General features: G+C 50.3%; 1 protein-coding gene across 2 annotated transcripts in view; it reads left to right on the forward strand.

The window, feature by feature from the left end:
- Window positions 1-5715: 5715 nt before the first annotated feature.
- The window catches only part of Efr3b (EFR3 homolog B), an 84097-nt gene continuing 76431 nt past the window's right edge, over window positions 5716-13381 (forward strand). Inside the window, exon 1 of one of the 2 annotated variants that reach the window (XM_052746018.1) lies at window positions 5716-5951. In XM_052746018.1, coding sequence (XP_052601978.1) covers window positions 5865-5951 — 87 coding nt within the window. In that variant the 5' untranslated portion in view covers window positions 5716-5864. The remainder of the gene's footprint in view (window positions 5952-13381) is intronic. The other variant, XM_052746016.1, reaches the window with a different exon arrangement.

Below are 13381 nucleotides of genomic sequence, written 5' to 3' on the forward strand. Positions count from 1 at the left end.
AATGACTGTGTGTTGCCAGAAATAAATGGTTATAAATTTGAACTTCATGTGAGAAAAGGGTCTCCGGGGACCAGAGAGAGTAGAAGCCAGAGCAGAGGGACTGAGTCAGGGTGTGGTAGCACAGGTCTTTAATCTCAGCACTGGGGAGGCTAAGGCAGCTGTATCTGTGAGTTCAAGAACAGCTTAGTCTACAGATCTTTTTAGGGCAGCCAGGGCTACATAGAGGTACTCTGTCTCAAAACCTCAAAACAAAAACAAAAAGAGAGAAGTGGGACTAGCCACGCCTTGTAGGGGAAACACAGGGAAGCCTAAGGCAGTGTTTTTATACCTCCATATGCCAGTCATTAACATCTCAGACGCCCCTAGCACCCTGGTTAAATCGGATTCTAAAATCTGGTCTGTGGCCTATGTGTATTTAGGTCTACCCACTTCCCTGCAGCTCTGCCTCCGTCCCTGCTGCAGCCCAAGGTTGCCGATAGCACCTTGGTGACCGGAGCACACCCTGCCTCCTACCTGGATGCTGAGCTGTTGGAGTGTGTGTTGTGGAGACCATTCTTTAGCCCTTGGAGACCTCTACTCCTGTATGTACACATTGTCTTTTTTCTTTCTTTCTTCTTCTTCTTCTTCTTTTTTTTAATAGGCTGTTCTTTCCTTATGGCCTTCAAAAAGTAGGTCAAGGTAGCTAACCTGCTTTAGGGAGAAGTGCCAGGGTTCAAGAAATCCAGCCCGGTGTCAGGACTCTTGAATTCTATTTTCAGGTTCCGAGCTAACAGCTGCATGGCAGTCCTCCCGGGGCATTCTCCCCTCCGGGTCTTGCTGAGCTGGCTTTAGGTCTCAGGATTTCTTTCCTTTTTTTTTTTTTCCCCCTGAAGCTGTATCCCTCTGGGGCTGTCTTTTTTTTTTTTTTCCTCTCTCTCTCTCCTTCATCTGGGAGGTAGTGCTTTAAAGCTGTTCCCTGCTCACTGCTGGTGCCTGGAGCAAGGAGGAGGACGAGGATGGCAGCTGATGGAGAGATTAGAGGCTTTGAGTGGACACAGCTGAGTGATGGGGCCTGGCAAAGCTAGCTGTCAGAATGCTAGGAGACGGGCCTAGGGGATGTTGCATGGATATTGATGTCGGGGTGAAATGGAAGGTTCCTGGACTATGTGTGATGGCTGTAGCGTGCCTTCTGCTTCTAAGCCTTCCTTCTGTGGAACACAGAGAAACTCTGGTTCGTTTATGGAAACTCCAGCAGAGGGGACCATTGGAGCTGTCACCACAAAGGGCACTGTTAAAGGGAAACCACACGGAGCAGGGTACAGTCTGACTAAAGACCAAGCATCTTGTCTTAGGCCTGAGCAAACCAGTCTTTTTTTTTTTTTTTAATTTTTATTTTCTGTGCATTGGTGTTTTGCCTGCCTGTGTGTCTGTGTGAGGGTGTTGAATCCCCTGCAACTGGAGTTACAGACAGTTGTGAGCTGCCGTGCGGATGCTGGGAATTGACCCCAGGTCCATCGGGAAGAGCAGCCAGTGCCCTGAACTGCTGAGCCATCTCTCCAGCCCGGCAAACCAGTCTTAAGAGGCGCCCAGCCCCCAGCCAGCACCACAGGAGCCAGAACTGGCAGATCTAGGAAGGGTGCAAATGAAAGGACTCCGTTTGGTAGAGACAGCCAGAGTGCAGAAGGCAGGGGAATTAATACAGATAGAGGGAGAGAAGGAGGCAGGCCGTCCTAACTGCCAGGAAGAATCACCCCGGGAAGACACAGTCCTGTGTATCAGTGTGCACTGCAAGGCTTCATGCTGGTTAGGAATCATCTTAGGCAGTGTTCTGAGCTTGAACCCCCTACTCGGCCTCTTGCTGGAAAGCTGTCTGATTTCTCTGCACCTCAATCTCCCAGCCATAAGGCAGAAAGAGCAGTCTAGATGCTCCTTGGCCGACCATGGTGTTACACCCTGATAAAATCACTGTAGGAGCTGCTGGGCATGTAGGTCAGCTGGCCAAGCACTTGCTGAGCTAATGCGAGGACCAGAGTTTGGATCCACAGCAGCGGTGTACATGCTGGCTCAGATCGGCAGCCTGCCTGTAATTCCAGCTCTTGGGAAGAGGAGCCAGGAGTCCCTGGAACAAGATGGGTGTCTAATGAGCAAGTTCTGAATTCAAATGAGGGACCCTGCCTCAATGACTAAGATGGAGAGTAACAGAAAAAAAAAACTGACATCATGTGCACACATGTGTATGCCTCCCCCACCACAACATGCATGCACAGTCCACACATACATACCAAGAAAAATAAAAACATTGCGAGTAGAAAATTCACTTACTTCTGCCTACCTGTGTCATAACTTGGAACGCAGTGCGCTGGAGGCTACTGCTTACCTCTCCTCATGAACCAGGGCTGACAGAACTGGTGGCTCATTGTCACTGCCCAGGAGCAAGAAAGACTACAGCGCTATATATTGCTAGGCTGAGAAAAGATCAAAATTCCAAGAGCAGTTTCTACAGAAGATGCATTACCTGCACAGAAGGTAAAGTCTGGCCATCATAAGTCAAGGGGCAGACAGTCTATGTAAGAGCCGGCCTGACATAGACGCATTGCAATTGGGCCATCATTCATAAATGCAATTTCTTTCACTTTACTTTCTGTTCAACCCATAACCTTATTTGAGGTTTCTGTAAGGAAAGAGGAACTATTGAAGATAGAAATCCCAATTCTGACTTCCCTGCATCCCACAGTTCCCCCAAGTAGCTGATTTCTGTTCCGCCACCTCCCAGACAGTCACACTGCTCTGGCGGCTGGGACTCTTGAATTCGGACCTTTGGTTTTACACTGTTATCTGGTGCATTATTTTGCCCCCGAGAGTTTATTTCTATTCAACACAGATAGTGTGGCTATCACCGGACCAAAAAACAATCCCATCCAAACTCTCTTGGTGAATTGAGGAGTTTGTTTTGGTCACTTACAGGAGAGCTGGTAACTAGGCAGTTGCATCACTGAAAAGCCCAACCAACATGGGGGATGGATGACTCTAAGTCTGCCTCACTAAAGCCAGGAGGTGGTGGTGCACGCCTTTAATCCCGTCCCTCAGGAGGCAGAGCCAGGTGGATCTCTGTGAGTTCGAGGCCAGCCTGGTCTACAGAGTGAGTTCCAGGAAAGGCACCAAAGCTACACAGAGAGACCCTGTCTAAAAAAAAAAAAAAAAAAAAAAAAAAATCTGCCTCACTAGTACCTCTTGGACAACATACAGGCAGCTACACCACCTGAGAACTCTCCTCTCCCTCCAGCAATTGCTTACTGGCCAGATAACTTTAGGGATGAAGTTACTTTTTGTATTGCTGTGATAAGACACCATAACCAAGGCAGCTTAGAAAGCATTCAATTTGGGGCTCCCATTTCCAGAGGGTGGCAGAATCTACAACCATCATGGTGAGGAGCGCAGCAGCAGCAGCAGGCAGGCAGGCAGGCATGGCTCTGGATCAGAGTTTACATCTGACCCGTGAGCATGAGGCAGAGAGAAAGCCAACTGGAATAGTGTGGGGTTTATTACTTTTTCTTTTGGTTTTTCGAGACAGGGTTTCTCTGTGTAGTTTTGGTGCCTGTCCTGGATCTTGCTCTGTAGATCAGGTTGGCGTTGAACTCACAGAGATCCACCTGACTCTGCCTCCCGAGTGCAGGGTTAAAGGTGTGCGCCACCACTGGCTAGGCTTTAGTGTGGGCTTTTTAAACCTCAAAGCCCACCCCCAGCGACACACCTCCCCAACGAGGCCACACCTCCTGATCCTTCCCGAACAGTTGCACTAACTAGGGACCAAGTATTCAAATATAGAAGCCTATGCGGGACCACTCTCATTCAAACTATCACAACTTCCCTCAATGAGGTACTGTAAAGTTTAATATGACATAAACCCTTTCCTCCCCAAGTGGTTTTTGGTCATCCAGTTTATCACAACAACAGAAACTGTCTTAGTTAAGGTTTCTATTGCTGTGAAGAGAGACACCATGGCCATGGTAACTCTTTTTTTTTTTTTTTTTTTGAGACAGACTTTCTCTGTGTAGATCTGGCTGTCTTGGAACTCACTCTGTAGACCAGACTGGCCTCAAACTCACAGAGGTCCGCCTGCCTCTGCCTCCCAAGTGCTGGGATTAAAGGTGTGTGCCACCACTGCCACAGGGCCTTACAGCAACTCTTATAAAGGAAAATTTTTAATTGGGGCTGGCTTACAGTTTCAGAGGTTCAGTCCATTATCATCATGGTGAGAAGCATGGCAGCATGCAGGCAGACATGGTGCTGGAGAAGGAGCTGAGTTCTACATCTGGATCTGCAGGCAGCGGAAGGAGAGACTGTATGCCACACTAGGCCTTGAGTATATGAGACCTCATAGCTTGAGTATATGAGACCTCAAAGCCCACCTCTACAATGACACACTTCCTCCAACAAGGCCACACCTACTTCAGTAAGGCCACACCCCCTAATAGTGTCACTCCCTATGGGCCAAGCATTCAAACACATGAGTGTGTGGGAGCTATTCCTGTTCAAAGCACCACAGAAACCGAAAGAGGACAGGGGAGGTGTGGGTGGGTGGGTAGGTGTGTCTGGGAGAAGGAAGCCAGAGAAAATAGAAAATGCAGGTTTGGGGTACGGTGAGCAATGTCTCCAGATACATGTACTGGCTCTCACTCTCTATCTCTCTGTCTCTGTCTCTCTCTCTCTCTCTGGTTTTATCCTTGTCTTTCCAAAGAAGGATGGGAAGTAAATGTGTGGGTGCTATGTACTGTAGGTTTCAGGGGATTTCCCAACAGCCCTGTAGGAAGCAAGACTTGAAGAGGGTAATGCACTGACCTATCCTATCAGGCTCACAGCATAGGACATATAGGAAACAGAACACAAATTAACTTCTCAAGGTTAAATGAAGTATTAATAAAATGAAGGCCATTACATTATCTTTCAGGCCCTTCTCGAATTTCTATGGTCGGGAAGAAAACGAAAAGCCTCCACCCAGGGGCAAGCGGAGAAATTAAAACATACAGAAAGGCTGAGGAAACAGAAGGCAGAGTTCTCCAGGGCTTGGGGCGTTGGCCTGAGGTTTCTGCCCCTTTGTGTCTGCTTCTTACTCTGTCAGGTCAGGTGGAAGATACCGAATTCAAATCGGCTCTGGGGCACCGCTGGAGAGGATGCTGGCTGCAAAGCTTGCAAATTACAGGAATAAATCTAGAGGGGGGAAAAAAATCAAGCGGACTTCCTGCAGCCCTTGGGGGTTGGAGGTGCGCTCCATTTCCTGCATACTTGGCCCAGGTAGCAAGCACCTGGCCAGAGAGACGAAGGATTGGGCTAGAATGTGGGAACCCACGGAAAAAAGGAAGGTTATGACTCAATTCCTGCTCCCTGGAGCCCGTGGCTTAATCTGAGCATCCTGGATAGAGTTGGAGGAGGGGTGCACCTGCCGCTTCAAGCTCCCTGCTGACCTCGGAGGGGTCCTCAGGTTGGGGAACACCTCAAGAGACCAGTGTTAAGGGTTGTTGAGTCAGGAGCTGGAATTCAGGTGGGTGATTCACCGGGTGACCTCAGCAACCAGAATCCTGGCTCCTGGGGGCGTCGGGTTGGCAAAAGGCGCGCCCCAGGATGGGGAGGGTAGGGAGGGGGCAGGGATGGAGGCGGGGTTCTTGAAGCAGCCCACCAGTGGCCAAGAGGGAGGGGCGTGGCAGGACACAGCTCCGCCCCCTGCGCGCCGCCTAGCCTGCGGACCAGACCGGGAGGCGGCGGCCAACCTCTGCGCTGAATGGGCGGGTGGCATCCCGCTCCGTCCCGCCCGCCGCCGGCCCCCCCATCGGCTGCTCCCGTCGCGCCCGGGTCTCCGCCCGCAGCCGCCTGAGCCCGCCGGGCTGTGAATGAAAGGCAGGCGCGGCCGAGGACTAGCTGCCAGCGACGCGGCGACGCCGGCCTCCTGGGAGGCGCGCTCCCCGCGGAGATGTACGGTAAGGAGGGCTGGGCGCCCCGGCTCGGGCCCGCAAACTTCCAGGACGCGGACCTTTGTCCCCCGGAGTGGCCCCCGGCCAAAAGCGAGAGGGCCGACTTGGTGCCAGCCTGGCTGTGTCAGTCGCCCTGTGAGCGCGCGTCTGTGCCAGAGAGGACAAAGATGCCTCGGGCCGGGGGACTATCTGGTCCCCTGAGGTCTTTCGGGCCGGCGTGTGCAGGCGCTAAGGGGCGGTGGTCCGTCCCCGGGTAGGGACTCTGGCGGTGGAGAGGCACCTGGCTTTGGGAAAAGCGAGTGTCTCCGGAGCTGAGCCGACAAGGAGTGTTGGTGGAGGCGATCGTGTGACAGGGTTTGCAGAATTAACAAAGAGGCTTGTGCTTGGGAGTTTGATGCGCGAAACTGGTCCAAGGTAGAGGGGAGCTGCTCGCTGCAAGCCTGATGCCGGGCTCGCCGCCTGCCTGATGTGGGAGGTGGCGCCGGCGGTGCAGGAGCTGGTGAGCAAACCGGCGCTGAAGCCTCATCTCTGCGAGCTGGGTGGACTTGGCCTCTACCTAATCCGGCTACCGGTGGGATGCAGGCTTCCCAACTTCTAGACTGGCCCTGCGGAGGGCTGAAGGGAAGAGATGTAGCTTCGAGGGTCTCCCTCAATTCCACAGGCACCGTCCTCACGGGTGTGTGACAGTTCCAAGACCCTCTCAGTGTGCACGGCTCTGCTTACTCATTTATCAGGAATTCCTCTGGTTCTGCAGGCAGTGTGGATGAGGAAAGCTCTCCTTGGGTCCCACTTGGCAGCTCAAAAGAGTAGAGAACACTGGCGATCTGGACCAGTCTAGGAATGGGCTGCCTTGCAGAGCCTACCAGGGGTGTGTGTGTGTGCGCGTGCGCGTGCCTGTACTCCTATGGCCAGACTATTAGAACCCAAGTCTCTGGTAGTTATTCTGGGGCCAGCAAAAGAATTGGAGCCGTGCTCACATCCTCTCCTACTGTAGGGTAGGAACTCTGCACCTGAGGGGTGAGTGATCTAGAAGAGCGTGTTCCCAATTTAACCCATCTCTAAGGCTGCTGGCTGCCTCTGCAAACAGACCATGAGTCACAAAGTTTGTTGGCACAGAGGAAGCTGAGAGCATGCTGAAAGGGCTGGGCAGTTGGTGGGCCCCCTGTTTAGAAGACAAAGGCTCAACTTGCGCATCTCCTTCCCTGCCCAGCCGATTACACTGCCACATTATGATCCCTGTAGAGATATCAGCAGGTCCTCACGGCGTGCATTAATTCTCTTGGGTGGACCAAGTGGGGGAGGGGCGGCCTGAGCTCAGAGGCTGGACCCATAACCAGTGGGGACTCTGAAGGAAGGTGACTGGACTTGTGCATTTGCCTGTTGGGAGGATAAAAGAGCCATATACCTCTTTTATTCTGTCTACCTCTCCCCACCCCACCCCACCCCGCCCCGTTCTTTTCTGCAGAGGGTGCAGCCTGAAGCTGCAGATCACTTGATAGAAACATGTGACTCCAGGAGCACCTGCAGCAGGGAAGGAGTTAGGACAGGCCCGTCCATCCGTATGGGCCAGAATTAGCAGCCCTGGGTCACCACCACATTACAGCTAGTCGATAATGCGGTAACTTCCTTAGGGTGTCTGAGAACTGGGGTGTGGGGGTTCCAGGTCTGCTCCTGCTGGAAGAGCTGGCTAGAACAGAAGGAGGAACTGAGGAGCCAAGCCTTACGGGCGTGCTATTTTCAGAGGCACCACAAAATTTCAATTCTCTTTAATAATGTTTCTATTTCCCCAGATGCAAACAGAGCAGGGACCTGACCCTGAGTGATTCATAGAAAGATTGTGATGAAGGCCTTGGGGTAGTTGCCTACGGCCAAGGAAAGTCACGTCAGTGCTGGGAGGGAGCTGCCCCCCCCCCCAGTTGTTTGGGAACCTGCTCTCCAGAGGAGCGTCGCTTGTCTGCCTGCATTCTAGCATGGTCTTGCCTTGGTGAAAAGAAAGGCTGTTACATTCTCTCCCTAGAAGTCAGTGTGAGTAGGATAGGAGTGTGTGTGTGTGTGTGTGTGTGTGTGTGTGTGTGTGTGTGTGTGCAAGCATTCTAGAGGCAGGGACAGAAGGGTCACTGCAGGTTTGAGAACAGCCTGGGCTACAGAGTGAGTTCCAGCTTAGCAGGGCTACGTAGGGAGAGGCTCGCTAAAAAAGAAAAAAGGAAAAAAAGGCAAACGATGTGAGTGGGGTGGTGAGAGGCACACGGCACTGTGGACTTCCTATGGATTATCTTTTCCCCTGATTTTTTAAGTGACTTGTCCAGGGTGACATGGTCAAGTAAGGCAGGGTGACACCTCAGTGTCAGTGCTGGCCCCCTGTCCCCCTTCCCCTAATGTCTCCGGTGAATACGTCGTATAAGATGCCACCAGGCATCTTATGAACTGATAGATAGTAAGGACATTCAGAACCAGAAGCTACTTAAGAGCTTTAGATAAAGGTGACCTTTGGGCACCCACCGTGGTGACTCAATCCATTATAAATTCAGATCCATGAACTATGCCCTGTCCTGTCCTCAGGCTCTGTCCTTGCCTCAGGCCAACTTCAGACAGATCTTCATTTCTCTCTTGTCAGTGTCTACCTTATACCTTCGCCCTCCCCAGCTCAGTCGTCTTGTAGGGGGCTCAGTCCGTCTCCTTCCTTTGCCCTATAGGAGGCCAAAAGTCTTTTGTCTTTCCTGGAGGGCACAGTGGGATCCTAGACCTGAGGTCTGTGGATCTCAACCCAAGAGCCACGCAAACTCTCTGGCCTTAGGCAAGTGCAGTCCTGGCTCCGAATTCTATTTCTCTATAAAACTGTGAAATGCCTCCCTCCCTCCCAGGTCTGTTGTGTACCTCAAAAGCCAAGCAACAGTGGTTCTACATTTGCATGACAGGGCACAAAAGAGCCTGTCCCTTTCAGGTCCTCTTGGGGCTTCTTGTATGTGCAGGAACTGGCCAGGAGGAGAAACAAGAAACCTCAACACATATCACCTTGACCTTGCTAACTATGGGCCACTAAACAGCTCCCCACACCCCTTCCTTTTCTTCTTTTTTTGAGACAAGGGTCACACCATGTATCCCAAATTAGCCTTGAATTCTTCCTCATATTCCCGCCTTTGACTCCCAAGTGGTGGGATTACTCATGTGGAACTACACGCAGCCTGAACTGTTTTCTTCCCATTTCCTGACCCACCCAGACTGCACTACCATTCACTCAACCCTAACCCAGAGTCCCTTTCTGAAATGGCTCTCCAAAGGGACACCTATTACTTCCCACAGTCTTTTCTTGTTTGTTTTCTGAGACAGGGTTTCTCTGTGTAGTCCAGGCTGTCCCGGAACTCACTCTGTAGACCAGGCTTGGCCTTGAACTCAAAGATTTGCTTGCCTCTGCCTCCTAAGTGCTGGGATCAAAGGCGTGCGCCCCCACCACCGCCACCTGGCCCTGTGATTATATCTATGAATGTGGATTAACAAGAGCCATGGAGGAGCAAAGCATTTTGTCCTGGGGAGGGAGGGTCACCAGACAAATTCTGTGCAAAAGTGGATCCCGTTTTCTTTTGATTGGGATTATGTAACTAGGATTTAACCTGTTCCTCTTACCTGCGCCAGAGCCGTGAGAGCATCCCATTCCCCTACTGAGGTCAGTTTGAGCTTCCTGAGAAGGATGCCTCAAGAGACCGAGGGCAGCTGGCCACTAAGAGTAAAGAGAAGAGAGAGGATTTCCCCACCGCACTGTGGTCTGGGCACGCTGGTCCCACTGGAGCCAAAGCTGCTCTGAGCAGTTCCTCTGTATGCTCAGCTTGGGCCTCCCTTCCTGCTTTGCGAGGGAGAATGCTCACTGTAGGGAGAGCAGGGGTGTCTGGGTTTTAGAACGGTGCTCAGCGCATCCAACATACTCCATATAGCTGTCGTAAATGGAGCAGAGAAACCACAGGACCAGGCAGGCCGATTCTCTCTGAGGTGCAGACTCACCTTTGCGGAAATCTGCCTGCCTGCCTGCCTGTCTCTGTTTCTGTCTCTGTCTCTGTCTCTGTCTCTGTCTCTCTCTCTGTCTCTGTCTCTGTCTCTCTCTCTCTCTCTCTCTCTCTCTCTCTCTCTCTCACACACACACACACACACACACACACACACACACGCACACACACACGGCGACACTGACCTCCCCTGCAAACCTTGAGCCTCCTGCAGCTCATGGTACCACACATGGCTTCAGCTGCATGCCCTCCCAGTATCTATACCCCCATCTTTACTTTCCTTCGGAAGAGGCCCCGTGGGTACAGCCTGTTTTATGTCCCTTGCAGTTCACGGTTCAGTCATTCAGGCTGTTGCAGTGTTGTTCTTTCCTGTCAATTAAAAACAAGAAGTTAATATCACCTTCCAGAAGATCTGGAAAAGAGAGAAGGGGAAAAAAATCATCCCTTCACTGCTGCTCATTCAGACCTATCTTTTGGGCTTGGGACTAGCTCAGTGGTTGAGTCTGAGGCTTGATTCCCAGCGCGACAAAACAGAATAAACAAACAAACCCTAAAGAACAAACTATTGAGCTGGGCAGTGGTGGCGCACGCCTTTAGCCCAGCACTCGGGAGGCAGAAGCAGGCACATCTCTGAGTTCGAGGCCAGCCTGGTCTACAGAGTGAGTTCCAGGACAGCCTGGGTTACACAGAGAGACCCTGTCTCAAAAAACAAAATAACAAAAAGAATGAACTACTGAGCAAAACCCCCCAAGTCCTCCGGTTGCTGGGTTGTAGTGCATACGAATGCTATGATTTTTGCCACTTGCCCAAATCCTTCGCCCTTCCCTTTCCTTCTGGATCTGCTGTGTTTGTTAACTCTAAGCCAGCAACAGAGAAAGAGCACTGAGGACCCCCTACCCCAGCTCTGACCCCAGCTCTTCCCCTCAGGTAACCTTGAACTTGAGCTTCTCTCAGTGCACTGGAGGGCACAGGCACAGGCACACACACACACACACACACACACACACACACACACACACACACACACTCACGCTCACGCTCTAAAAAGAACGCCCACCTCACCATGGAAATTAACTTGAATGAGACCTGCCTGCATTTTTCTCCTTTCCTCGAATCTTCTCTGCTTCTTAATTTTATTGTTTGTGTGTATGCATGTATCGTATAGGTGTATATGGTGGGGGGCATCCACGGCACATGTGTGGAGGTCAGAGGTAGCCTCAGGTATTAGTCCTTGACTCCCACCTTGTCTTGTTTACCCCTTCGCTGTGTGTGCCAGGCTAGCTGGCCTGTGAGCCTCCAGAGTCTATTGTGTCTGACTGCGACCTCACCGTGAGCGTTCTGGGACTACAGATGTGTGCTGCCGTGCCTGGCTGTAGGTTCTGGAGATCTGAACTCAGGTCTTCCCCTGTGCATGGCAAGAAGCGTTTTACCCTCTGAGCCATTTCCCTACCTATACTCCTTTGCTTCTTAATTTAAGAAAAGAGGGCCGGGAGGCCGTGGCGCATGCTTTAATCCCAGGATTTAGGAGGCAGAGGCAGGCGGATCTCTGAGTTCAAGGCCAGCTTGCTCTGCAGAGTGAGTTCTAGGGCAGACAGGGCTGGGATTTGAAGAGAAACCCTGTCTTGAAATATCAAAGGAAAGAGATAAAGATAGATAGATAGATAGATAGATAGATAGATAGATAGATAGATGATTGATAGATAGATAGATAGACAGACAGACAGACAGACAGACAGACAGATAGATAGATAGATAGATAGATAGATAGATAGAACAAAATCAAACAAAAACTTAAGCCTCTTAGCTTAAGAACAGTGCTTGTTATGTTATTCCCCAATTCAAACAATGGAAACTTAATTTCTTAAAAGGACCTTTATTTTCCTTTACAACTGCTATTAACAATGATCTTTCTAGAGAAGCTGAAGATACACCTAGCTATAACCAATGTCTTGATACTTGTTCTATGCATTTGTTTACGTGGTTGGATTACTCATTTTATACAATTTCATGTTCTGTTTTTTTAACCAAATGGCATATTTGCATCCTCCCCCAGCCCCAAATTAATGAAAATTTGCCAGTTGCCACTTAAAATAGATATTTGAGGCTGGGTTGTTAGAGCTCAGTGGTTAAGTCCCGATGTCCTGCATTCAGTTATTACTTAGCTCCCTGTTGCTACATTAAAAATCTGTGATAGCTGGGCTGTGGTGGCCCACACCTCTCATCCCAGCACCAGGGAGGCAGAAGGAGGTGGATCTCTGAGTTCGAGGCTGGCCTGGTCTACACAGAGAGTTCCAGGACAGCCAGGGCTACACAGAGAAACCCTGTCTTGGGGGTGGAGAAAAATCTGTAATAAATCAACTTAAAAGAAAAGGTTTATTGACCCAGTTGTAGAGATTACAGTTTGTGGTCAGTTGGCCCCATTGTTTCTGGGTCTGTCGTGAGATAGCTTGCTATGGTGGAAGTTGGAAAGGAAGCCGCAAACTTCACAGTGGCCAGGAAGTCAAGAGAGATGGGAGGGGCCAGCGTCCTGGTGTCTTCTCAGGAGGAAGTCATGCCCCCTTGGCCTGACCCTTCCGTCAGGCAGCCTCACAGCTTACACTTCCCAAGAGTACCAAGCTGAGGACCAAGCCTTCAGTTTATGGGCCTTTGTAGAACATTCCAGAGCTAAAGTATAGCAGACCCCAGCACTGTGTACACAGGAACATATTTATGGGGTACTGTGTGATATTTACACGCACATACATATATACATAAGTATATGTGTATTATAATGTTCAAGGCTAAGTATGTCTAGCTCCTCAAACACTTATCATTCCCTTGAGATGAAAACATTCAAAATCCTGTCTTCTAGCTAAAATACATTCATATACACTGGGGGCTGGAGAGATGGCTCAGAGGTTAAGAGCCCTTGCTGTTCTTCCAGAGGTCCTAAGTTTGAGTCCCAGCACTTACATTAGGTGACAGAGAACTGCCTATAACAGATGTTCTCAACCTGGGGGTCGAATGACCCTTCCACAGGGGTCGCATATCAGACATCCTGCATGCGCAATATTTACATTATGATTCATAACAATAGCAAAATTACAGTTATGAATTGGCAGCGAAATAATGTTATGGTTGGGGGGTCATCACGACACGAGAAACTGTATTAAAGGGTTACAGCATTAGGAAGGTTGAGAACCACTGGCCTTCAGGGGACCCAGCACCCTTTTCTGGCCTCCACAAGCATGTACACTCATACATATAAGTAAAAATAATAAAAAATAAACCTTAAAGAAACAGACGGTCCAATATTACTATCTATAGTCACCCTATACCAGATAGCTGCCATTTTTCATTTTTTGTGTGTTATTACTGTTGAGTGTTTGTACACGATGTGGAGGAGGGGGCACATACCAGGGCATACTTGTGGAGGTCAGAGGACTGCTCTGGGGAGTTGGC

The sequence above is a fragment of the Peromyscus californicus genome, unplaced genomic scaffold (genome assembly GCF_007827085.1).
Source record: "Peromyscus californicus insignis strain IS unplaced genomic scaffold, ASM782708v3 Scaffold_1__1_contigs__length_55948999, whole genome shotgun sequence".
In the NCBI taxonomy this organism is placed as follows: domain Eukaryota; kingdom Metazoa; phylum Chordata; class Mammalia; order Rodentia; family Cricetidae; genus Peromyscus; species Peromyscus californicus.